This window comes from Stenella coeruleoalba, assembly GCF_951394435.1.
Source record: "Stenella coeruleoalba genome assembly, chromosome: 7".
In the NCBI taxonomy this organism is placed as follows: domain Eukaryota; kingdom Metazoa; phylum Chordata; class Mammalia; order Artiodactyla; family Delphinidae; genus Stenella; species Stenella coeruleoalba.
The window spans coordinates 89721920-89748515 of NC_137153.1; the positions used below are offsets into that span (position 1 = coordinate 89721920).

At 47.1% G+C, this 26596-nt stretch overlaps 1 protein-coding gene across 2 annotated transcripts in view; it reads right to left on the minus strand.

Moving 5' to 3' along the window:
* GABBR2 (gamma-aminobutyric acid type B receptor subunit 2) overlaps nucleotides 1-26596 on the minus strand; it is a 365550-nt gene that overhangs the window by 243215 nt on the left and 95739 nt on the right. For both annotated transcript variants that reach the window (XM_079926892.1, XM_079926893.1), the window contains exon 2: nucleotides 10370-10507. In XM_079926892.1, the coding sequence (XP_079783018.1) occupies nucleotides 10370-10507 (138 nt within the window). The remainder of the gene's footprint in view (nucleotides 1-10369; nucleotides 10508-26596) is intronic.

Genomic DNA, 26596 nt, shown 5'->3' on the forward strand with positions numbered 1-26596 from the left:
CATTTTCACTCTGACATTCCAAAAGTGGATCCTGGGGCTGAATCAGTAGATCTCTCCCCTAAGCCAACTGGAGTCTGAACACTTAGCCTCCAAACCCTTTCCCACTCAGCTGACACACCTGGCTGTCCTTCAGAAACTCCAGGTAATCCTGGGTGACAGGTACCTTCGATTGGCAAGAAACACCTAGGATCTTGTTAAAATTCAGAGTCAGGGTGAGTAGGGCTGGGGTGGGGCCTGGGAGTCTGCATTTCTAACACGCTCCCAGGTGCTGCTGCTGGTCAGTGGACCACACTGCTTCAGAGAATCTCTAGACCAGTATTTCCTTGATGATAAGAACTAGCCAAGGCATTTGTTTAAAATCACCTTCCCAGGCTTCTTCCCTGGAGATGCTGATCAGGGAAGCTGGAAATCTGATTTTTAACCAGTAAACCAGTACCCTGCCCCCACTCTGCCTCACCTGATGAGTCCTACCATCAGATACACTTGAGAAACATTGCCTAGTCCAACCCCCTCACCTGGTGCCTGAATCCCCGCTGAGCATCCCCACCAGGAGCCGTCCAGTCTCCACCTGAGGGTGGCCCGTCACTCTAAGTTAAGGCAGGGGTTCTCACCCACTGCTGTGAATCAGAATCACCTGCAGCACTAAAAAAGGACTCAGAGACCAGGCTGCTAGAAATAGGACAGGGCCTGGCGGAGGTGACCAGCTCGTCCCCATTTGCATGAGCCTTTCCACGTTTCCTGCTCCACATTTATTATTACTACCCCATTAGGTTGGTATTATACCCATTATACACATTTGTCCTCCTAGAGAGACTTACTTTTCTGATTCCCTTTCCAGTTCTTTCCAGATTCAACTTGTAATTCCAGACTTGACTCAACATAATCTGTGGTTGTGCAGCTTCCTAGCAGCATCAGCCGTACCGTAAGCAGTGCGAGTAATTTATTTATTTAGAATGAATTATTTATACCCAGCATACTTCCAGGCAGTGAAAGACTCATCAACAATGGGGCCATTGGAGTTGCACACTGGGAACTGATATTACTTTAGATACCATGGTCTTGAATTAAAAATGGGGGACAGAACCTTGAATTGAATCTTTTACCAGATGGACAGGAAAGATACAGATTGGGTCCTTGGCAGGAATAGACCGGGAACCGCCAAGCACTTGGTAGCATTGTGCCCTTTTTTCCTCTGCTTCTGTGAAAACTCAACCAGAAAAGAGCATGCGCACCTCTCACAGATGCCTTGGGCTTATTTGGCCTCTCCTGCAGGTTCTTTGTTTTAATTTTACTGTTCTGAATCACCTTCGCGGTCTGTGATAGTTCATTTCATCCACAAAACTTTGAATCTAGAGGCAAATGGAGACATAATTTTTCAAGGAGTTCCCTGCCCAGGGCCTGGCTGGCATCTCAGATGCCAAAAGCATCAGTAATGGTAATATGATCCTTAATCTGTAAGAAGCACCAGTCTGAAAAGGGCCACCACCTGTTCCACCTTCCCTGTCCTATCTGATACTCTCAATGGCCCCAGAAGAAGGGCAGATTTAGTTAGCCCATTTCAGAGATGAGTTCAGTGAGACTCCAGGAGGCTTGCCGATTTGCCCAAGGCTGCTGTCAGTGACAGACATAGGAGGGACAATTACCCAGAGCTTCTAGATTTTAGGCCTCAGTTCTGGCTACTATGCCCAACTGCTCTTCTGCCATATCCACCTGTCCTGGGGTGGCAGCGCTGGGCAGTGGAATTTGCACTGGTCTGGGAGAGTACACAGCAGGCACTGCACTTGTTGAATAAAGGAATGAATAAATAAATATGAGCATGAATGAATGAGAACAGAACACTTCCCTTTCCCCACAGAAGATCAATGCATTGTGCTGGAGCCCTGTTGGGGGCTCATGCTTCCTCCCACCCATTTGTATGCAAACCAACAGCTAGCAACCTTCCCTCCCTTCATGTATGACATTCCACCTGCTCCCAGAACCTCACTTTACTGGCATCCAATGCCACGGCCAGGAAGGCCTATCCATAGTCTCCAGTCCTCAGGGTCTCTCCCTCCCCCTCTACTTGGCCCATAACGCATGCCTTTAATATTTCTTCTCTTTTTCCTCCCCCACCTTTTTTTTTTTTTTTTTTAATGAATCCAGAAGGTGGAAGCACCTCATAGATTATTAATGTGCTAAATGGCCCCTCAAGAGACCAGCGCCAAGAAATGGCTCCAACCCGCCCTGGATTATTGGCCTCCATTCTCTTTCTTAGAGAGTAGCACAGCAGCAGCGGCGGCAGCGAAGTTTCCACCTGTGGCTAATCACACTGTGGGCTCCTGAGTGGTTTTCGATCAGGTCCACAGGCTCCGTCACTCCACGGCAAGGGTGCGGCAGCCACATGGGCTGGGCAGTGGTGGAGTTCTGGCCTGCTGGGTTTTGACTCTTGGGGGCTGAGAAGCAGACATTATGTGCACCTTGAGTGTCTTGCTGAAGAACCCCTACCTTGCCCCGACGCCTTAAGTTTCAGGGTCTGCAGTGCCAGAGTAAATAACCTTTGCTGTTGATGCAAAACAGGGGCTATAATTGGAGGTCTGCTCCTGGGGAGGAGTCCTTGTCATTGTAACATTATTACATCATAACATTGTTACCAGCAGCTACTGTTTTGTAGTCTATAAAGGTGCTTTCACCTAAAAGATGAAAAGCCTTCACTGATTCTCACAACTGCACAAAACATATTAGGCTAATTTGCTATTCCCATTTTACGTAAGAGAAAAGTGAGGCTGAGAAAGATAAAATAAGACCATGGTGTAATTACAAAGCACTGGAGAGTGAGCCATGGGACCCAGCTTTGCTGTTACTGTGAGAACTTGGGTAAGATCCTACCCACTTTGGGCCTCTGCTTCCCAGTCTGTGCAACAGGGAGACTGGACCCAATGATTGCTAAGATCTTATGTCTTTCTATGAATCTACCTCAAATTCCACAAACCACAGCTAAGTAAGAAACAATCGTTTGATTTCTCAGGCAACCTACAGTTTTAATAAGATAATCACATGAGAAAATCAAGTCAGATGACAAAATTTCTGTTCCTATAAAGGAAATGGCATCGACCGATAGTTTAGAGCTATGTTGGAACTCAGTAAATAGCAAAGGGCTTGATTTGAGGGTTTTCACAGATTTGGTTTTTTAAATGTCAAAACCAAGCATGACTTAGTTTTTTCAGAAATCAAGCCCTAAATGTGCCAACAGTTACACAGAGACTTAGCTTTTTCAGAAATCACGTCCTAGATGTGCCAACAGTTACACAGAGTCAAGGTTCTCCTGTCCACATGCCCTCCTCACTTCCACTCCCTCACATGAGCTTGGCCAAGGAGACAACCCCATCACACAAACTGAAATGTTCCTGCCCAGGAAAGTCCTCGAGGGAGTGCCAAGGCAGGCCAGGAGGCAGGGTGGGCTGCCGAGGGGAGGCTTGGGATGGTGCCAGGAGAAGTGCATCTACAATTTAATAATCTGCTGCAGGTGCCTTTTTAAAGGACAGGCTCTGCGGGATACGGTTCTTGATGAAATAGTGTTTGCAACTTCCTGCGAGCAGCCCTTTATCCCTTCAGGAATCTGACTTTACTTTCATCAGCAAGGCTATTTCTCTCTGCAAGCTGAGACAACTATCATCTCACTCCCAAGAAGGAAGGAGTTTTGTCCCGCTCTTAGGGTATGAACTCCCGCTGGCCACATCTCTTGTACCTTTGCTGGCTTTGCCTCCATCTCTTGTTCAAGCTACCCTGCCTCCATCTTCCCCACCCAGCGCCAAATCCTGCTGCTCCCCAGGCTCCGTGCTTTCAGAAGGACAGACTATGTTGGTGGGAGCTTTGTAGAACTTCTCCAAAAATGTGCAAGGCAGGGTCAGAAGCAAGCCCCCTTCAGATCTCCGAGGAAAGGATTCTGAGGGAGTCTGAAAACATTTCCAAAGGAAGCATATTAGTTCAAAAGCATCAGGGCCAGAGATGGGAGATGGGAGCTGAGGCCATGCCAGAGATCATTTCAGGTGCCCTTTATGTCCTTTTACCAAGGGGCTGCAGTTGGAAAGCCCTTGGGTTCCTCTAGGTCTGGCAGGCTCTGATGATCTGCCCTCATCGTTAGGGATGAGCCTGAGGCCTCGAAGGCGGGCATCCAGCCCTCTGTCAGCAAACATGCCCAGGTACCCCTCAGCATCTAAGTCAGGACTGCACCAGACCCTGCCCTAGGGCGGCTCAAGGCCGGGTGGGCGCAGACACAGGGCAGCAAACACCATGCGAGGGCTCTGCAGGTAAAGGAGCACAGGGGAAGGAACGGGAAGCTCCACAGAGGAAGGGGCAGCCAAACTGCACCCTGCCAGGTGGAGAGACCACGGGCAGAGGGAACAGCCTGTAAGTGGATGGTGGCATATAAAGGAGCAGGTGGGTGGCAAAGAGAGGAGCAAGATGAAGGGGCACCTTTGGCCACACCACAGGCTGTGGGCTTTGTCCCAGGGGTGTTTGCCCCAGCAGCATCCCCTGCTGTCTCCTCCATGTCCCCTTTCCCACAGGGGCTGTGTAAATTGAAATTCTGTGGACCAGCAGCACTTGTCAGAGTCCTGATGTCTGGGAGATGAGCAGGACTTAGAGATCACCTGGCCCAAGCAAGTTCCCAGGAACCAACTGCATCCACATCACCTGAACTGCTGGTACTGAAATGGCAGCGGGGGTGAGAAGTGGGGTCCACAGTCCTTTAAGGATTTGATGAATCCCTTAATCTGGACCTGCTCAGAATGGAGCTCGGGAATCTGCATTAACACAAGCACATCCTTGGCCCCCATAAATGACTCTCACCATATAGTGTGAGAGCCAGCAACCGGATGTATGCCTACTCTATGGATTAAATCTCAGCAACAGTGGGACTGGATGAGACTAGAATGTTCGGGGAACCTCCGGCAAGGGGACCTCACTACTTCACAGCCAGGCAGCCTGCTCCACGCCGGATGCCTCCAGCAGCAAAGGCTTGCTTGCAGGGAGTGGAGGATCCTGCTCCCCTCTAACTTCAGCCTTGCTCCTGCATCTCCCCACCTACGTCTCAGAGACCCAGCAAAATCTCTCAAAGAGCCATGCAGGTCTGGAGGCTAAGATTTCTCCCTCCTACCCAGCGCCCTGCATGTTCTCCAGTCTGAACATGCTCAGCTCTCCAACAGCCAGAACCTGACTCTCCGCAGATACCTCCCACGCTATGCCCTGGTGTGTCTCTCCCAGTGTGAGGCCCAGAGCTAAGCCCCGACCCTGGGCGGGGTCTGACCAGGAGGACAGGGACAGAACCTGCACTGCACGCCCTGGACTCCATGAAGGTCCTCGCGTCTAGCTGGAGGAGCTGACGCTCCCAGTGACTCACATCACGACTTAAACAATATTAGCCTCTCAACACAGCAACCATGAATCAAGAAGCCCAGCAAAAAGCAAAAGTTAAATTTAACTGATTTTAGCACCAGGGTAAATTTTCACCCCTTTGTGGCGCAAATCCCTATTTTTGTAGTACCAGGAAACAGAAACAACTGATTACGCATCCCAGGCTGTCTCTGTCCAGAAAGCATTGTTCCCCCAAAAGGCAGTCGGTGCTCCTTTTCAATTACACAAATTACATGCATTTTCCCATTTGTGAAACTCTGTTTCGGAGCCCAGTTTTGAATAAGTTAAGGGATTGATCAAATCCCTTGGGCGACAGCAGACCCACTCACCCTAGTCCTCTACCATCTCTTCAAACAAGCTCAGCCTCCAGGAGGTGGGGAACGGGCGGGAGGTCCCCGGAATCTGGTCCTGTGTCAGCAAATGGGGCTGTGTTCCCCGAGAGTGGGGGGAGGGAGAAATCTTCCAGGGCCACTCTCCATCAGGACCCACATCTTTGTTCCTACATCCCCCTGCTTGACTTCTCAGGCTGGGAGAAGTCTGTTCTCCTTGGCTCACCCTGTGATGCAGGTCCCCAGAACTCTCCAAACTGCTGGGCACCGTCCAGTTCGTAGCCTCTCAGTGTCCCTCATCTGTGCACAGCCAGAGCCCTGGATCTGCCCAGGTGTCTGGTAGCAGATGCCTAGGGCAGTGGTGGACTAAGCACGAGAATCACCCACAAGAGCCTGTCAGCAACGCATAGGGATTCTGCTGAGGTGGAGGCTGAGGATCTGCATTTTTCTCCCAAGTCCTCGGCCTCCCCATGGTCAAGTCCACATTGTGAGAAACTCTGCCATGGAGGGTTTCAGGTTCCCAGTCTACCCCCTGCACTTAGTTCAGTTTAGCACTCAGTGAGGACCTACTGGGGTACTAGGCCCTGTGCGAGGCGCTGGCAACTAAGGGGTGAAGAAAACAAGAGTCCCTGCCCCCAAGAAGCTTACAGTCTAGTAGGGAACACCCAGATACAGAATAAACTATTCTCCACAGAATGTAATTCATTTAATAACGGAACACCATATGCAATATAGAAGTGACGTAGAACCACACACGTTCCTCAATCTTGTTTTCACTATCACTCTCCTAGGAAACCTTTAAGCATTTTTTCCTAATCCCACCCCACTCATGAAATTGTAATACCACAGATATACTATATATCCGTTTATGCACCATATGTGTACCTGTGCATTATACATAAAAAGAGTGAGACTTTTTGCCCTCTTCCCACAAGAATGAATTTTCACCCCCTTGAGGGAGATGACCCCCCACTGAGAAGGCATTGTTGAGGAGGGAACAATTAATTCACTTAGGGATGGGAGGCACAGAAGGAAAGAGATCAGGAAAGGCATCACAGAGGAAGCAGTACCTATCCAGGGTTTTGAAGGATGAGCAGGAGTTCAGCAAAACAGAGAAGGGACTCAGCATCTAGCCTCCCTTGCTGGGCAACCTGACTCTTGCTTTCCTCCCAGAATTCCTCCTTCCTGTGGAAGCCAGCCTCCAAGATGGTCCCTAGTGATCTTCGCCTCCTGCTATAGCTTGTATAGTCCTCTCCCTCATAAATAAGAGCTAAATTTGTGATCAATAGAATATGGCAGAAATAATGATATGCAAACTCTGAAGCTAGATCCTAAAAACTTCTGCAGTCTCTACTTTGGTCTCCTAGATGACTCGTTTTGGGGGAAGCCAGCTGCCATGCCATGAGGACCCTCTAGCAGCATTATGGAGAGGCCCCCACGGGGAAGCCCCAATTTGCCAGCCATGTGAGGGGACCATGCTGGGAGCAGACCCTCCAGCCCCAAGCAAGCCTTCAGATGATGCCGGCCCCCAGCCTCCAAATCTGCCAGCTGGACCTCAAACATCTTGGAGCAGTTGCAAGCCATTCTGTGGGTCTGAATTCCTGACCCACAGAAGTAATGGAATAATAAGTGATTATTGTTGTTTTAAGCCACTAGATTTTAAGGTGATTTGTTACACAGCAATAAATAATACACCCCACCTCTCATAACCCAAGTTTCTGTCTTGTCAGCTCCTCTAGGCTGCGGGCCCTCTTTTGCATGCTGAGGCTGGGGAGCTTTAGCTGCCAAGCCAGGAGTTTGCAACACTGTGCTTGCTCCTACAGCTCCTAGAGAATTCTGAGGGGCAGACAGTTCTAAGTGAGTCTCAGAGAAGGTCAGGAAGCTCCCTGGATTCCTCTGGGTGGGGATTTTACAGGGAGCTTGCTCTCTCACGTCTGGGCAAAATATCCATGTGCAGACCCTTCCCTCCCTCCCTCCCTCCCTCTGACCATTCAACATCTAATAAGGTCTGTGAAGTGTTAGGCACCAGGAAAAACAGGAGTAACTCAGGCCTCGTTTCTGTTCTCAAGGAATCCATAGCTCAACTAAATACATCCCCACATCTGCAAAGCCGTAAGAGGGGGAAAGGCAGACAGGCTTGCGGGGGTGGGCTGTGTACATGCTCTGCTAGAAGTAAACAGGGGGAAGTAAGAGAAAGAATTTCTAGAGGGCTACTTTAGATAGTGCAATAAGAAAAGGCTTCCTGGAAGAGGCAGCATTTAAGCTGGGTCTCTGAGAACGGGTAGGACTTGACATACAGGTCATGGAGAGAAGGGGATGTTTCAAGTGGTGGGAACAGTGTTTCAGGAAAGACAAGGAATGCTAAGTAGTTGGGGCATTCAACTCAGGGAATAGCAGGAGACGGGGCAGGGGTGTCAACAACAATAAAACAAGAAACACTTAGTGCTTAGGACATGCCAGGGCACAGTTCTAATCCCTGTTTAATAATTTAGCCCACACAGCAGCCCTATGAGGTCAGTCCTCTTATTACCTTGCTTTTACAGATGGGAGGCTGAGGCTCAGAGAGGCAGTGCCTGGCCCTGACCAGCAGGAGTCTGGCGTGCTCCTCAGTACTCAGGAGAGAAAGCTCAAGGGCAGAGAAGGTGCATGACTCCACCAAGGTCTCACGGCTGTTTGTGGGCACCGCAGGGTTGGAAGCCAGGCTCCCTCGGCACATTGAACTGTGCTGGTTTCCAGCTACGTGGTTAGGTTTGCACCAAAACACGCTGAGCTGCTTTTCTGGCCTCATCCACTGTTGCATCCGCCCACCCTCAGCATGGCCTGCTCCGGCCACGGAGAGTGACTCACTGCTCTCCAAGCCCACACTCCTTCCCACCTCCTGCTTTTGCATGCCCAGTTTCCTCTGCCAGCAGCGCTCTCCTCCACGTCTCCAGCTGTCCAACGCCCTCTCCTCCTTTGCAGCCAGCTCCCCATCACCTCCCCTGAGAAGCCTTCCTGAACCCAGGGCTGAGTGGGTGGGTGGCTCTCCCCTGGGACCCCACTCTTCCCTTATCACAGCTCTGCTATGGCTGCCTCCCACCTCCCCTCTGGGGCACGAGCTTGAGGCTCTACCCCCAGCGCCCCATATACGCAGGGCTGGACTCAGAAAGTACGTCAGTCAATGTGAGCAGAATGAAACCAGATCCCCCTGTGGTCTGGCTCCTGCCCACCCCTTCATTCTCATTCTCACCACCCTGACTCCCCACCCACCATGCTCCAGCCCCACTGCCCTCTTTTCCGTTCCCTGAACAAGCCAAGTTTGTTCCCATCACAGGCTGTCTGCATTTGCTATTCCATCCTGACATGGAATACTCTGCATCCAACCAACTCCTTCTCACCCTTCAGGTCTGAGTTCAATTGTCACCTCCTCTAAGAGGCCTTTCCTGACTGCCTCGAGGCGGCCACTGTTTATCCCATCACACTGTTTACCTCTACCCTAGCCATTTCCTTACCGCAATCTTATCTCAAGGGCCAAACTGCCTTTGAGTTTAAATCCTGGCTCTTACCTATGAGCTGAGGGTCCTTGGGCAAGTTACTTAGCCTCTGTGTGCCTTGGTCTCCTTATCTATAAAATGGGATGATGATAATACCAACAGCATAATACCAACAGTTGTAAGGAGTACATGAGTTAATGAAAATACGTGCTCAGAACAGTGTCTGGTGTGTTGTAAGCCCGACATACATACTATACAAGTATTGCTCTTAGTATGATTACTTAATTGTTTATTTGCTCATTGCCTGCCTCCCTCCTAGAATGTAAGCTCTGAACAGGCAGGGACCATGTCTGTTCTATTCGGCACTATATCCTCAGTGTCTACCCAAATTCCAGGCACACAGTAAGTTGCATTATATTTATTGGATGGATGAATGGATGATGAATGGATGATGGATGGATGAATGGACGAGGGATGGATGGATGAAGCAAAGAAGTAAAACATGTTCCTGGGCCACAACTCATCGTGGGGTCTCATCTTTCTACACGTCTCTCTCACATTCTAAATAACAGCTAGCACTGGTGAGTTTCACCTATATCAGGCCATACATTCACTGGTGGAACATTCAACAGCGTATAACATTTGCCAGTGTAAAGAGTGAATAACAGCCAAGAGCCCCAGAAAAGGCTTAACCAAGGAGAAAGGCAGTCTTAGTGGACAAAATAATTTCAGTGAGGGCGGGAGGTTTGGATCATCTAGTTAAAGAAACAGTGAGAGCAGGTCTCTGAGGCCTGAAGGTCTAGGGTGTACTTGGGGAAAGGTGCGTTGTTTAGAGGGGCAGAGGCATGGAGTGAGTGGCAGGGATAGGAAATGAGACTGGACAGGAAGACTGGCTGCATGTTGACAGCCCTGAAAGTCGGGCTAGGGAGTCACTGAAATATTTCAAACACACAGTGATGGTGTCAGGGCTACCCTTTAGAGCCCCACTGTGTCAGCCAGGACAGGCCAGAGGATCAAGCCAGGAGGTAGAGGCAGTGGGAGGCTGTGTAATCATTCAGGAAAGAGTATGGGAGGTCTGAACTGAGCAACTTAGGAACCATGTTGGGCAAGGAACCATTTCTGAGAAAGACTGGTGGCCAAAGACAGTTCCCCAACCAAAGGTGGCCCGGACCTTACCTGTACCAGATTCCAGCCTTGGAGGGACTCTGCGATGATGGACGTAACAGATGGACAGACTCCTCCAAACACCATCAAGTGGTTCGGCCCATATTTTATTGCGTCGTAGAAGGCTTTCAACCCTTTTGCATTATCACACTGGGGAGCAACACAAAGAAAGAGAAGCCCAAATTAGAAACAGCTTTCCCCAGGGACAAGAGCCCAACAGTGGATTCACACAAACAAAACCTCCTCATGGGAAACCTGGGTTTCAGTTCTCTCATCGTGAGGCCTCTCTTTAAACCAGTCCTGAGCACATGCTGTGAGCTCAGTGAGGTGTGGTCTTGGTACCCCTCTTCCCAGCTCTCCTCTCTCTGAGTGTCCTCCAAATCTAGGACTTTAGGCTCCCCAGCCATCTCCCTTCAGAGCACACTAGGGAACGGGCCCCCAAATTCCTCACCCTGGGCCTCTCCCATCATGGTCATCTATATTTTAAAAGAAGATAAATCCACACCCATTAGGATGGCTATTATCAAAAAAGCAGAAAACAACAAGTATTGGCAAGCGTGTGGAGAAAGTGGAATCTTTGTGCATTGCTGCTAGGGACATAAAGTGGTGCAGCTGCAATAGAAAACAGTACTACAGTTCCTCAAAACAGAATTAAACAGAATTATTATATGATCCAGAATTCCGCTTCTGGGTATATACCCCCAAGAACTGAAAGCAGGGACTCAAAGAGATATCTGTACACCCATGTTCATTAGCAGCATTATTCACAGTAGCCAAAAAGTGTAAACAACCCAAATATCCATCAAGAGATGAATGGTTGAACAAACTGTGGTTTATACATATAATGGAGTATTTTTCTGCCTTAAAAAGGAAGGAAATTCTGACACATGCTATAACACGGATGAAACCTGAAGACATTATGCTAAGTGAAATAAGCCAGACACAAAAGGACAAATGTATGATTCCACTTGGGTGAGGTACCTAGAATAGTCAAATTCATAAAGACAGAAAGTGGGATAGTGGTTGCCAGGGGCTGGAGGAGGGGGAAATGGGGAGTTAGTGTTCAATGGGTACACTCTCAGTGATGGTAACATTCCAGAAATGGATGGAGGTGATGGCTGCACAACAGTGAGAATGTACTTAATGTCACTGAACTGTACACCTAAAAATAAAGCGGCACATTTTATGTTATATACATTTTATCACAATAAAAAAGCAGGAGGAGGAGAAGGAGAAGGAGGTGAATCTAAAGGGAAGAATCTGTTCAGCAGACACTTGCCAAGCACCACTCTGTGTTCAGCCCAGGGCTGGATGCTGAGGAAACAGAGAAATTGGACACAGCCCTGCCAAGGAGCTCGCATATGAGAAAGAAAAACAGATCTTGGTGACCCGCTATGAAAATGAACAAGGACAAATGTCTGCAGATATCGGGAGTCAGTTATGGCTCACCTCCCTCTTCTCCAGTTTCATCACTCTCATCAAGCCGTGTGGCCGGCTCTCCCCTGGACAGAGCCACTGGCTGCGAACTGGGCGTCTTGCTCCTCCTGAGACCCAGTCAAGCCCATTCATCACCTAGCAGTCCGAGGCCCCTTTGTAAAACATAAATTAGTCCCCTTTTTACTCTGCTGCTTTCTGTGCACTTAAAACCCAAACTCCTATCAGAATATAATTCTCAAAAGGTTAAAAACATAATTCTCATGAAAATCAATAGTGGGTACATGTCAACCTTTTATTTAACTAATAAAGGGCATCTGCAGGATGACAAAGTCGATTCAAAAGAAAATTTGGGAAGCAGGGATTTTTATAGTGAATGCAAAATAAGAAATAAGATTGCTAAGTTAGATACAAAACTGGTTAGTGTCCTATACGGCAATAAAACTATCACCTTTGGGGACAGAAAAAGAAATCACTGAACACCAGCACATCTTATCAATTTTAGAGAATTGTAAGATGACTTAAATTCCCCTAGTCAGATGACCCTAAGGAACGGCTGTTAGAAAACGCTCTAAGTGTTAGGCTAACTGGTTATATAATAACGATTTTATATTATTTACAAGTTTGGTATGATATTCTTCACCATCCTTATCATAATGGATGCAGGAAGCCACAAGATCCAGCCCTGCCTCCCACTCTGACCTGATTTCTCTCCACTCTCTTCCTTGCTCACCAAGTACAGCCTTACCAGCCTCCTTTTTGAAGGAAAAGCAATTTCCTTCCTGCCTTTGGGTCTTTGCACTTGCTGTTTTCTTTGCTGGGAATAATATTCACCCGGTTCTCAGCATGGCTCACTCCTCATCATTCAAGTCTCAGCTTAGCCGTTACCTCCTTAGGGAATTCATCACTGTTGCCCTACCCAAAATGGTCCTCACCCCCCGTCACTCTCTAAGATGCCACCCTAGTTTATGCCCTAATATAGCTCCTAAAATTATCTGAAATCATCTTGTCTATTTTTGTTTGTCTGCATATTGACTGTCCTTTAATTAAAATGTAAGCCCTCTGAGGACAAGGCTTTTTGGTCATTGTTTCTACTGCTGTTTCCTCAGAGCTTATACAGGTGCCTTAGTAAGGATCTGCTGGATACCTGAGGGGGCCCTCTGACCTCCCTGCATCTGTTTCTCCCCTCTCTTTCTACTTCCATGTGTCTCTCCTTATTTTTGTCTTACTTTGTCTCCCCGCCCCTTCCCCTCAAGTGACCATAATGTGGGACCAGAGTGGGTTAACATTTGTTGCTCTCTCCTTGTCTATTTGAGAGACTCTGGACTGAGATCCATGGTGGGCGTCAAGAGGGATAGAAACATGAGTCTGATTCAGTTCCTGGCCTCAGAGAGCTCACTGCCCAGTGAGATAGGGGCACGGGTGGCCTCAGCATGTGATGGACAGGGCTCAGTGCTGGGGCAGAGGCACCATGGGGAAGCACCAGGGAGGGCTCTGGGGGCAGGGGTGCGTAAGACTGAGGATGAGGGCAAAGTGGCCTGGGCTAAGGCTAAGGAGCGCTCTGAATGCCAGCCTAGAGAGTTTGGATAGTACCCTGGAGAGATTCAGGAAATGATTCAATTTTAAAATTTTAATTTAATTTTAAAATTGGCCAAGTTAATTTTCTTGCCAAGAAAGACAGAAGGAGAGAAAGATGGAAAGGAAGGAGGAAAGAAGGAAGGAGGGAGGTCGGGGGGGAAGAAAGATGAAATTCTTATTGCTTCTTGGGGCCCTCTATTAATTGTTCCTGTTTCCTTTTGTGTGTGTGTGTGTGTGTGTGTGTGTGGTACGAGGGCCTCTCACTGCTGTGGCCTCTCCCGTTGCGGAGCACAGGCTCCGGACACGCAGGCTCAGCGGCCATGGCTCACGGGCCCAGCCGCTCCGCGGCACGTGGGATCTTCCCGGACCGGGGCACGAACCCGTGTCCCCTGCATCGGCAGGCGGACTCTCAACCACTGCGCCACCAGGGAAGCCCGTTCCTGTTTCTTGATTGAAAGCAACACTTCCCACCCTCGGTGGAGCACAAGTGGATATAACACAGTAGTTCATGTTTTAATTGTTTCTAACATGATTTACTGAATCATTTTCCATTTTAATATATTCCTGTAATGATTTTAGCTTGCTTTGTAATCTGTACTAATGACAATGATGATACAGTACCACAAGATTTATAATCAAAGCTGCATTAAAATAATATTAGCAACAATGAACTTATTAATACCTGTTTGCTCAGCGAACATTTCTCCAGTACCTAGTCCCTGTAAGACTCTTCATTAATAATGATGCCCTGGCTTCTCACAAATATATACTTTCTGAATAAGTCAACTTAAAAATCTGAGCATATTTGACCACTGGTATTTGAGCTGCAAAAGTTTATCTGACTCAGTTTTCACCAAACCGTGTGGAAGGCAGAATTCTGGCTCCCATGACCCCCTTGGTCTTACTCTCATGCATATGTTATGTTACATGGCAAATGGGACTTTGTAGATGTAGTTAAGGTTAATGATCAGCTGACCTTAAAGTGTTATCCAGGTGGCCCAATGTATTCACACAAGCCCTGAAAAGCAGGGAAGTTTTTGTGGCTGACAGCAGCGGGGAAATCAGAGATTCAAAGCATGAGATGTATTCGATGTGCCATTGTTGGTTTGAAGTTGAAGGGGGAACCTCAGTCCTACAATTGCAAAAAACTGAATTCTGCCAACAACCTGAATAGTCGGGCCTCCAGATAAGAACCAGCCCAGCTGACTCCTTGATGTTGGCCTTCGAAAGCCCTGAGCAGAGGGCTCGGCACGGTCATGCAGGTCTGGACTTCTGGCCCACGAATGGTGAGACAATACACGGTTGTGGTTTAAGCCACTAAATTTGTGGTCATTTGTTACAGCATCAATAGAAAAGTAATGTGGTGAAGTAAAATGAGAAAAATTAGAATAACACAGTGAGATTTTCCTTAACGTTAAATGTATTCTGTTTAGAGAACTATCCTTAATTTAAAGATAAGATCCTTCGTGGTCTGTACGGTGTTGAAACGTTTTTGTTATAAAATTGCAGACAGTAGCAGGATTTTGTTTTTAATACCCTAACGCAGCAAAATAAAATGTTTTCTACCCTATGTACATTTCTGTTCCATGTCCCCTGGAGCCCCGTCTCTTTAGCCTTTACTGGTGTGTAAGAGCCAAAGGTGTGAGCATTACTAACCCAGCCAGCCTGGCACCCCCATTTTCAGATGCAGCCAATGATGACTAGAGAGGTGAAGGGACTTATCCACTGTCCTTTCAGGATTAGGGGAGGGACTTCGGGATCCCCAGTTCAGAGCTTTCTCAACAGTCTAGAGAACTCAGCTTAACGGGCAAAGGGAAGGGAAAAGTCAGCAGCATTCTAGAAAGGACCATTCTCCCCCAGGGTAGTGCTGCAAGCCCAGGCCTCTTCCTGATCAGCACTCTTGACCTGAGGCAGGATAAACAACACTGGGCACCAAGTAAGAAAGAAAAAGAGAAAAGGGGAGAAAGACGGGAAGCAAGTCAGAAGGACAGAAGAAGGGTGCTTCCCCAGCTCCCCTAGAGAGCACGTTTGCAGTGAATAACAAAGTAAAAATCACATGGACGTACCTGTCCCATTTGAGATGCTACTGTCCCTCACCCTCATTTCTAATACTTTCTCTTCTTAGCTGACATGGTTAGTGTCCCCAATAGATAGGCTCTCCAGTTGACCTAAGCTTAATTTTTGTGGCTGGACCAGCATGGAGGTTTTTACACTCAGTCCAGCAGGGCCCTATGACCCAGCAAAGATGTTTGGGGTCCAGTGAGAGGAGCTCTGGGTTCCTCACCTTCATTTCCACCTGCAGTTCTCCTTTACCTGTTCTATATACAGCTTCAAGGGGCCACATAATACTTAATTTGAAAAGAGGATTTCATGGATAGTCACAAAATAAGGTTTGAAAACCACAAAGGAGATGACCTCAGAGGTCCTTGCCTGTGTATGACTTTTGTCTCCGGCCTAGGGAAGTGCAGGTGGGTGTCCCGCAGGCAAGGCTGGATGAGCCAGTCACGTGAGCACACACTACAAGCTACTCGCTGAAAGTTCATCCACTGCACATCAGTTTGCCTGATGACCAATTCAACAAACCACTGGGGAATTTCTCTGAGTTTCCCAAGGGGTTCCTTGCAGACACTTCACATGGCTATTTCACAAGGATTTGTTCTTGAGGCTCAAGTGAAAGTCAATTTCAACTGTATTTCACATTTCAGTCCTTCCTAAATGCTGCGATTGGAGATGTTCCCCTAATGCTTGTTTATTACTTTCCTCTTCTTGTGGGCTCCGGACCTGCCCCTCATGAGCCAGGGAAATGTTGAAGCTTTTCTATTCCCCATTTAAGGTGTCTGTCAGATGGCTTTTAGTGAGCTGGTCACTGGGCAAAACCATAATTCTGAGAAATTATTTATGACATGTTGTCTTTGAGCGATTTGGCTTTTTGATGAATTGCTCTCAGAACCCAGATAAGGGGGTTCTTCTGTCCTGGAAGAAAGCTTTATCATGTTCCCCTACTTCCCCCACCTCCCCCACTAGGAACTCCCCCCACTCCCTTCTGGAGGGTACAGCCACACCTGAACAGCAGACAGGGAGCTAATTCCATCGTGGTTCACATTCTCCTGCAATAGTTCAAGGCTAAATGACCAGCTACAGCCTCTGATCTGCAGTCCTGCAACCTAGACATAGGCTGGCACACAGTAGGGCCTCACTAACTCTTGCCCTCCCCCTCCCTCTTCTCTCCAGGATTTTTCCCCCTTGCCTTTCATTGACCTCACATCTCCAGTAGCTCATGGTCACTTCCTCCAAACTCCCTTCCCCTGTTTCACTTCCAAAGGCTTCTTCTCCTTCCCTCCCAAGATGGACTTGTCACAAAGAAATCATAATGGACACATAACAGGCTCTTAAAATTCAGCACCTATAAATGGGAACAGAGCCAAAAGCCATGAAAATCAATTTTTTTTAATGAAAAAGTAGAACTCTAGAATAAAATTCATTTTCAGGGCTTCCCTGGTGGCGCAGTGGTTGAGAGTCCGCCTGCCGATGCAGGGGACACGGGTTCGTGCCCCGGTACGGGAAGATCCCACATGCCGCGGAGCGGCTGGGCCTGTGAGCCATGGCCGCTGAGCCTGCGTGTCCGGAGCCTGTGCTCCACAACGGGAGAGGCCACAACAGTGAGAGGCCCATGTACCACAAAAAAAAGAAAAAAAAATTCATTTTCATTTAAATCTCATTTTTAAAGAACTGAAGTACTTTTTTGACTGAAAAATTTCAAAGAAAAGGTTGCTGAGCGTTAAAATGTAAAAATGCCAAGAAAATGTCAGAGTTAATAATGACCAATTTGAAACTGGGAATTACTCTGCACAGAATTTCAGAATTGAAGGAGAATGTAAAAGCTAACATGTCCAACTCATGCCCCGGATACAAAGTCGTCCTCTGTGCATCCTGTTCCAGGAGTGGTCAGCATCTGCTTACATCCCTCCAGTGGCAGGGGTCTCACTCCCTCACCAGGGAGCTACTTTGCCACTGGTGCTTCTTAGAAAGTTCTTATGTTGGTCGTGAAATCACCCTGCTTTTGCATCCCCTGTTCCAACTTCTCATTCTAGAGCAAAGGTCAGCAAACTTTTCCCGTAAAGGGCCAGGCAATAAATATTTTAAGCTCCGTGGGCCACATTGTCTCTGTTGCAACTTCTCAACCCTTTGGAGCACAAAAGCAGCTACAGACAATACATAAAAGAAGGAACATGGCTGCAATCCCATAAAATTTTATTTACAAAACAGGCAGTAGTTGGACTTGGACCACTGGCTGTAGTTCGCCCACCCCTGCTCTAGGACCTCACAGAACACGTACAGTCCTCCATCCCCACGAGAGCCCCTCAGATACCTAAACTCAGCCAGCCTGCCTCCACAAGATGCTTTCAGGCCAAACGACCCTTAGCTCTTCTAATCATCCCGTATGATATAGTTTCACACCCTTCTTGTACGTGGGCATCCTTGGGAGTGGTTTCAGAGGACAGATATTTCCTGGATGCACCCCCAAATACCACCATCTGCCCTGCACAGAAAAGTAACACAAGCTAACGTGTGTTGTACACTCACTATGTGTCAAGCATGCTAATAAGAACTTCATATAAATTATTCTATTCATTCCTCACAGTGTTATGTAAGGTAGGTACCGTTATTATTTCCATCTCACAGAAAGGGAAACTGAGGTTCAGAGAAGTTAAAAAACTTGCCCCAAGTCACATAAATGGTAAGGATTCCATCTCAGGCAGTGTCACTTCAGAGCACTGTTTTATTTTAAATAAGAATTTGTTATTATGAAATATTTCACTTATAGAATAGAATATATATATACACATATACATATAACTTATATAAAGTATGAAAAATAGTAATGTGAACATACAGTATACCCAGCACCCAGTTTATGCTGAAGCTCCTGTGTGCCCACCCTGCCTATATCCCTCCTTCACCAGGAAGAACCCCTAGTCTGAATTTTGTGTTTATCCTTCCTTGCTTTTCTTTGTTTATCATATGTATGTTTCCTAAATACTGTATCATTTAATTTTACTTGTTTTGAATGTATATATAAGTGGAATCATGCCTGAAACTTGCTTTTATGGCTTCACATTATGTTTGTGAGATTTCTGTTGCTGAACAAAGCTATAGCTCATTCATTTTGATAGCTGTGTAGTATTCCATTGTGTGAACAGGCCATGGTTTATTTGTTAATTCCCCCTGATGGACACTTGGGTTGTTTCCAGTATTTCGTTTAGTTGCTGCTGTAAGCAAGACAGCTGAATGTTTCTATACATGTCTCCTGGCACATATATGTAGAGCTTCTCTAGGGTATAAACCTAGAAATGGAATCACTGAATCACAGGATTTCCCACATTTTGTCAAAGTGGTTTTATCCATTTACCCTCCCACCAGCAGTGTTTGAGATCTCTCATTACTCCACATCCTCATCAACTTTATTTTTTGCCAATCTTGTGGGTATTGGATATGTCATTTTAGTTTGTATGTTCCTGATTATTAAAGAGGATAAGCCACTTTTTCACATATTTGTATGTGTTTCTACTTCCTCTTTTGGACTGGTGACTTTGCCTACTTTTCTGTTGGATCGTTTGTCTTTTTCTTATTGATTTGTTCAGACCATCCCTAGCCACAATGCTAAAATGAATGAAATGATCACCTCTCGCATTCTGAGCATACACTTCCATTAATGCAGACTCAGACGACAGTCCTTCTGTTTGGTCCCTACTTCATGCAGAGTTTGCTGTCAGCAAAAATTAGTAAATCAGCATGTGTAATCTTGGTTACAAAACACCTATGAACCTTTCTTGGAAAGAAAAAAGAAAGGAAGGGAGGGAGGGAGGGAGGGAGGGAGACTACTTGATGATAAAATCCAGCCAACCACAGATGAATCAAAGTATAGATCTCAGGAAAGGAGGGCTTGTGATAAAAAGGAATGATTGCAAGAGTTGGACCCATTTAACATGAAACAATCAGCAATGTAAAGATAATAATGTAAACTAAAATTCAGAAGGTGGAGGAGGAAAAAGGATTTGTGAGACTGCTAATTTCCTCTCCTTCCATACAAGGACTTTAATGGATACCATCTAAAGTGGAAAACCGGAGTTTAAACGCTGGGACTCTAACCTCACTGCTCTTCGTAATCTTTTATTATATTACTCTTAGATATTTTAAAACCAAATATTTTCTGCGAAAACCAAAACAGTTTTGCGAAGGCAAAACTGTTTAATGTTAAGCAATTCCTTCTGCTTTACTCTTCCTTATTTGCTTGTTACATTCAGATAAATAAAATTTAACATCAATTTTAAATAGCATGTAATAATGACCTTTTTATAAAATTATTTCTGTCCACCTCTCTACTTATAACATCTGCACGGAGAGATGTCTGGAATGGGAGTCATCTCATGTTAAAGATCGAGAGATTTTGAGTGATTTTTTAAAAACTCTCTTCTCTGTACTTATTTGTTTTACTTGAATTTCCTAAAGCACATATTACGTTTATAAAGACAGAAACTCATTTTTAAACTGGTAGGCTTTTCACACTCAAGATGCTTTCTCACTCATTTAAGTTCATCTCTTTCTGTTCTTCTGTGATTGACTTTCTGAGCCAAAAGCACAGGACTTAACATTTATTATTGCTAAATCATGTTAAAAATTAGCCCAGCACCATGGCCAACTGAATTCAACAAACTATATTGTTTTTTCATTGAAATTGATTCATTCAAACATTTTCTGAGCATCCACTAAGTGCTGAGAGAAACAAGTTAAGTCCCTGTGACATATAATTCCTTCAACAGAGTAGTCACTGAAGAAATGTTTACTGACATATTTAATTTGCAACTAAGAATGGTAATAATAGCACAGCAATCCCTATATAACATTTATTTATGCCAGGCACTACTATAATTTTTTAGTATTTATTAACTCAATCCTCACAACAACACTATGAAGCATGTCCTATTATTATCCATATTTTAATAGATGAAGAAGCTGAGGGTCAGAGAGGTGAGTAATTTGTCCAAAGCTTTACACAGTGAGTAACAGGAAGACTTGGAATTCTGTTCTCCCTGGGCACACAGTGACACTCTAACTCCCCAGCCTTCCTTGCAACTAGGTGTGACCACTGAGTTTTGGGCAATGCAATGTGAGCAAAGGTGATGGGCACTATGCCCAGGACTGGCCTAGAAAGCCTTCCCATAGGTTCTCCATGCTCTCTTCCCATCCACAGTGTCAGTGGGGAAGACTCCAAGGACCTAGAACCTCCCCCAACCCCAAATCCAATCCCAAGTCCGTCATGGAGGGGCACCGCGACTGCCAGAGAAACTGTCACAGGGAGGACAGCCTCCCAAGGTGACAGACTCCGGGAGCAATGCCTTCAGTATAATGTCTCGCTCTTTGCAGGCAACCTCAACCCTTGACTGATCACAGCAGCCAAACAGATGCTTACCATTTCTGGTCAGCACAAGACTCAGCTATGGACAATCTTAAGCCCCTTTGGTCTGGCTGAGACTTCATCAGAGCTGCACCACTGCCCGAGTCTCTTCCTACTCACCTCTCCTTCCTTCCCCCTCTCCTTTCACAGGTGGCAGACCTGCCCACACTCTGAAGACTTGCCCTGCCTTCCCCTGCTCTCTCCCCTCTTTCTTTCGTGAGCATTGCTCCTAATCCACGTCTAGCTCTGGGCATCTGCTTCCCAGAGGACCCAACCAACACACCCTCTGACCTGCATTTGACTATGACATGAGCAGGAAATCATCTTAATACTTTGAACCACTGGAACATAAGGGTGTTTGTTACCATAATTAGACCACATTGACCAGTAACATTCTTAACCACCTGCTATAAGAAGCCTGAAATACAAGAAAATCAACACACCTAGGAAACTATTACAGAAAGGTGAAAAGAGTTTGAAGAGAGACAAAAAAAGATTAGGGGAAAAGGTAGAAAGAAATTATGCTGTACATTTAAAATGTGTTCCCCTATCATTCAGGACACTGACGTCAAACCAAAATTCAAGGGACATGACCAGATAAACTCAGATTTGCTGCACTGGGTGGTCTTCATCCCCTCTGTTCCCCTGTGCCCACAAAGGGCCTGGCTCCAAACAGGTGTTCAGTACATACTGGCTGGACGAAATTACTGCTGCATACAATCCCTGCTGGTGGATACCGCCTGAAATAAAAGTAACCGTAGCTGTAGCTCTGTCCCAAAGAGCTTATTAACTCCAGCCATCTTGAGTTTTTCACACTCCTTCCCCAGGCTGATGGACAGACCATCTGCTTCTGTAAGTCTCCAGAGAGCCAGACTGTCCATCTTGGATGCTGAGAAAAACTGGCATTTCTGTATTCTCCCTGAAGCTGTCACTCCGAATCCTTGGCCGGCTGCAGACTATGTTATTTGAGGATGATGGAGCCGTAGCACACATCTCTCCTCTGCGCTGGGAAAGCCAATTACCCAATTTACAAAATGTTTTTCAAAGACTGGTAGATACTAACTCTGTTTCCTAATTACCTGTCAATAAGTTCCTCCTCATATGCAGGTGTGACATTTTTAAAAGTCAGGGTCACGAACACAAAATGTATGCGGGCTGCTTGTCAGGAGGGTTGGGGTGCTCCCTTCTGCAGGTTTGCACAAATATCACAAGTTGTCAGCCCTTTCCCTGGGGATGGGGGCCAGGTCACCTGCTGAGGAGGGATCTCACTCCAGCTATGTTCCACCAAGCCATCTCCATTCCTTTCCACCCCACATATGCCTCTGCAGCGTGCTCTTTCGAGGGGTGCATTGGTCCAACATTTGCTGAGGGCCTGGGCTAGATACAGGGTAAGACACGGACCCTGCCCTCAGGGGACTTATAATCTAGAGGAGGTACAGAAATAATTTCGTAAAATGTAGTATGAAGTTAATGGAGGTTTAGAACACTCGCTCGTTCCATTAATACTCATGGGATGATAATTTAGAGCCAGATCCTGTGGGAAGTGCTGGGGACACAGGAAAGGTTACATACAGTCTTGCCCATGAGGGAGCTCTCACTTCGGTGGGGAGAGAAGATTGAAACAAAAAGCCATAACACAAGGCAAGATAAAAGTGGGAACTCTGGTGGAGACACAAGTCATGCAAAAAGAAAGGAATGGTCGAATCTCACTGAGATATTCTGCCAAGACTTCTTGGAGGAGGTGACATTCGAGCTGAGCTTTGGAAGATAAACAAGAGAGTGAGGTGGCAGGAGGGCACCCCAGATGGAGATGCCAGCATAAGCAAAGTCTCGGAGGGGGAAAGTGCATACAGGATAAGTGGAGTATCTGCTCCTGGGGCAGAAGCACAGGGTGGAGAAGGGAGGTGGCAGGAGACGGGTAGGTGGGGTCAGACTGGCTGGCCCCTAGGGAACCGTTAACATCAGGCAGGGTGCGGTTTCTTTTCTCTAGGCAGCAGGACTCACTGCAGAACTTCAATCAGAGGAGTGCCAGGATGGAGGCTGTGCTGTACGCAGATGCCTCTGGCAGCTGGTGTAGAGGAGGAAGGCCTGACGGGGAAGAAGGCGACCAGCTGGGAAGTGGGAGCAATGGTTCAGGTGCAAGGCTTGATGGGCAACCTGGCCCAGCACTCCAGGAAGGATGTATGTGCACAGTGGAGCTCACCTCTCAGAGGTCCATTAACTAAGGGACTCGGAGGCTTGGGACTGACCAGCATGTGATGTCAATGGGACTCAGTCAGATGGGTCACCTCAATAGCGTCCTTAATGGGAGGCTCAGTGATGGGGAAGACCAGTGAGGAAAGATATAAAAGAGAGAATAAAGCCAGCTATGTCAGGCACAGCATATGGGCCCCAGGCCCCTGTGATCTCCTCTTCACTTGGGCTTGGCTTATAAAACAAGAAGGTTGAGTTAGTGAGTTCATCAGTCATGAGAGGCTAGGCTCTGCTGTAGCAACAAACACCCCCAAATCTCAAGAGCATCCCAGAAAAAGTTGATTTCTCTCTCAGCAAGCGGGGGGGGGTCCTGACACATCCTAGTCACTCAGGGGCCCAAGCTGATGGAAAAACCACCATCTTGAACGCTGCCGCTTTGCCAAGAAAGAAGGAAAAAGAAACTCTGGAGAGGGTCAACCAGCAATTAAACGGAACTCACTGGCCAGAATTGGCACCATCCAAGTACCAGGGACACAAGGCACAACTTGGCCAGCAGAATAGGGGAACTACGTGTCAGGGAACCACAAACGTCTGCCACAGTTGATCTCAGACGCCTTCCTGCTCTAACTGTCTGCATTTTGGTTTGTGCGCCAGATTTTGGTTCAGTGTATCAAGCTAACATTTCTTTAATACCGACCTATGTGTTTGTTGGGCACTATGCTAGATTCTTTACATGCATTATCTCATCTGTTATTCATAATGTATCTCATTTAATATTCACAATGCCTCTATGAGATGGATACCATTACAGACATACCTTGTTTTATTGAGCTTTGATTTATTACACTTCGCAGATGTTACGTTTTTACAAATTGAAGGTTGGTGGCAGTCCTGTGTTGAGAAAGTCTATCAGCGCCATTTTTCCAACAGCATTTGCTCACTTCATGTATCTGTGTCATATTTTGATAATTCTTACAATATTTCAAACCCTCTACCAGCAAAAAGATTTGACTCACTGAAAGTTCAGATGATGGTTAGCATTTTTTAGCAATAAAGTCTATTTAAATTAAGGTATGCACATTGTTTTTTTAGACATAATGCTATTGCACACTTAATGGACTCCAGTATAGTGTAAACATGACTTTTATACACACTGGGAAACAAAAAAATTCATGTCACTTGCCTTATTGTGACATTCACTTTACTGTGGTGGCCTTGAACCAAACCTGCAATATCTCCAAGGTTTGCCTGCATTATCCCTCAATTAACAGAGGAGAAAATAGAGGTTCAGGGATTTTAACTGACAAGCTCAAGGTCACACTACTAGTAAATCATGAAACCAGGACTCAAATCCAGACAGTCACACTCCAAACTCTAACTCTTGTCTCTTACAATCAGAGCTGTCCAGAGATGGAGTAAAATGTCCTGTAAAGCAGTGGGCTGCCTGTCAGTGCAGGCATTCTGGCAGAAGCGTGCAGGAGACTGCTGTAGAAAGGATTATTTCACCAAGTAAAGGAATGGACTCTAATCCTGAATTTCCATGAGGAGAGGCAAGGAAACAGGAAAAGTAGGGGTAAGTCTTGGGAACAGCAAATGGCATTCTGAATTGCAGCACTCCATAGATGAATGAAGAAATGAGAGGTGGGATTGGAAAGGGAGATTGGGGTAGCCTTGGTGGGCCTTGAGCACCAGTATAAGGGGTCATACCCTATTCCGGGGGCCCTGGGGAGTTTTTGTTTGGTTTGGTTATTATTTTTAATCATTTTAACCATTTTCAAGTGTACAATTCAGTGGCATAAGGTGCAATCACTATACTGTATAACCATAACCATTATCTATTTCCTGAACTTTTTCATCATCCCAAACAGAAAAACTGTACTTACTAAACCCTGGGAAGTTCTTAAAAGGGCTTAAACCTGATAATGACATCTTCAGAGCTGAGATGGTGATGAAACCCTCAGGCTGAGATGGGCAACCCTGGCTGCCACTTGAAGGACGTCTTTAGAGGGAAGAGAGGCTGGACAAGGGGATGGGTAATGAGACCAGCGCAGGGATCCAGGCGGGAGATGGCAGGAGCCAAAGACAGGGCAGCAAGACTGGCAGAGGGAGGTGGTCAGATTTGGAACTAGAGGAAGGGAAACCACAGAGAGAGAGGGGAGTCCTAGCTTCCTCCAGGGGCCCTGTGAGTCCTGGGCCACCAAAAACTGAGATGGAGGAGACAGGAGGGGGCCTGAGGCCCTGAAGATGCCAGAGTCGCTGGACTGGACACAGGTGAGGCACTGGCCGGCTGCCTGCTCCACCAACTTTCCCTGGGGAGGCACATCCCCAAACTTAACAGTCCTTCCTGGGACAGGGGCCAGAGCTGTCCTCCTGGCTCCTCAGAGGTCTGCGGCCCAACACAGATCCTGCCCGCGCTCAAACACTCACTGGGTGCCTGCTTGGGGATGAAGGGTGATTGCAGGTGGGATGGGATCATCGTCCCCATCACCAGCAGTCACACTCATTACTCAAGGCGGCCCTCCTGCGTGAGCTGCAGCTCAGCTGGAGTTAATTACGTGCCTCTCTTGTCCTCCAGCTGGGGACACAGTGGTCACTCCCCCGTCTGATGGATGAGGGCTGGGTCTCTGTCACACATCACCACAACCAGAGGATTCTTCTCAAGGGAACTTCCAATTCCTTAGTCCTGTCACAAATCCTTCTACCCTTCCACCTCATGGGCTGCTGTGGGCACCTGTCTTCAGAGGCCTTTTTGAGAGGTGATTTTCCCAACACCCCAATACTCAGGCCTGCTTCCCCAGCTCCCATCCCCACTACCACCTGATCCCAGACCCAGGCTGACCTCACTTGGAAGTTAACTTCCGGGGGCCTCGCTGCACAGGCAACCTTGGTCCTAGCTGTGTGCCTATCCCAACATCCTGTTCTCACACCCAGCTCCTCCGAGTCTGAAGCCCTAACGAAACTTCCCAGGTCTCTATCCCCAGAACCCAATGCTTGCCTGCACCCACCCCATGGCTGAGCTCCTGCTAAGTGGTCCCTAAGCCCATCACGGCACTGCCCACCCAGAAGGCACTGCATAGGAATGCCCCAGATCCCAAGGGATGGGAAGTGCCACCTACCTAGAAAAGGGCAGAGGGGTTTCACCTGAAGTCTAGCTAGAGAGACAAAGCCAAGAACAGATGCCACTGAGTGCTGAGAGGGGAGCAGGGAGGCTCCAGGAGGAGGCTGCTTAGGGGAGGCTCCTGTGGCTCTTGGGGCAGCTGACAGCAGTGCACTTAGAAGTATGATCCACTCCAAGGAAGCCCCTTCACAGGACCCCTTGCCCAGAGGGCTGGCAAAACTCTAAGAGCAGCAGCCTCTGGAAAGCCAAGGGGAGGTGCAGACCCTCAGAGGGCAGCCCGTCCCAACCCTCACAACCCTGCACCTCCCTTCTCTGTGAAACAGGGAAGCAATGCTGGGAAGGCATAACCCTAGGGCCCTTACCGTGCTAAGTGGGGCAAATGCCTGAGAGCCCTGCTATTAATGCTGCACTGATTCAGTTCGATGCAGCAGGCATTTGCTGAGCACCTCCCATGAGCCAA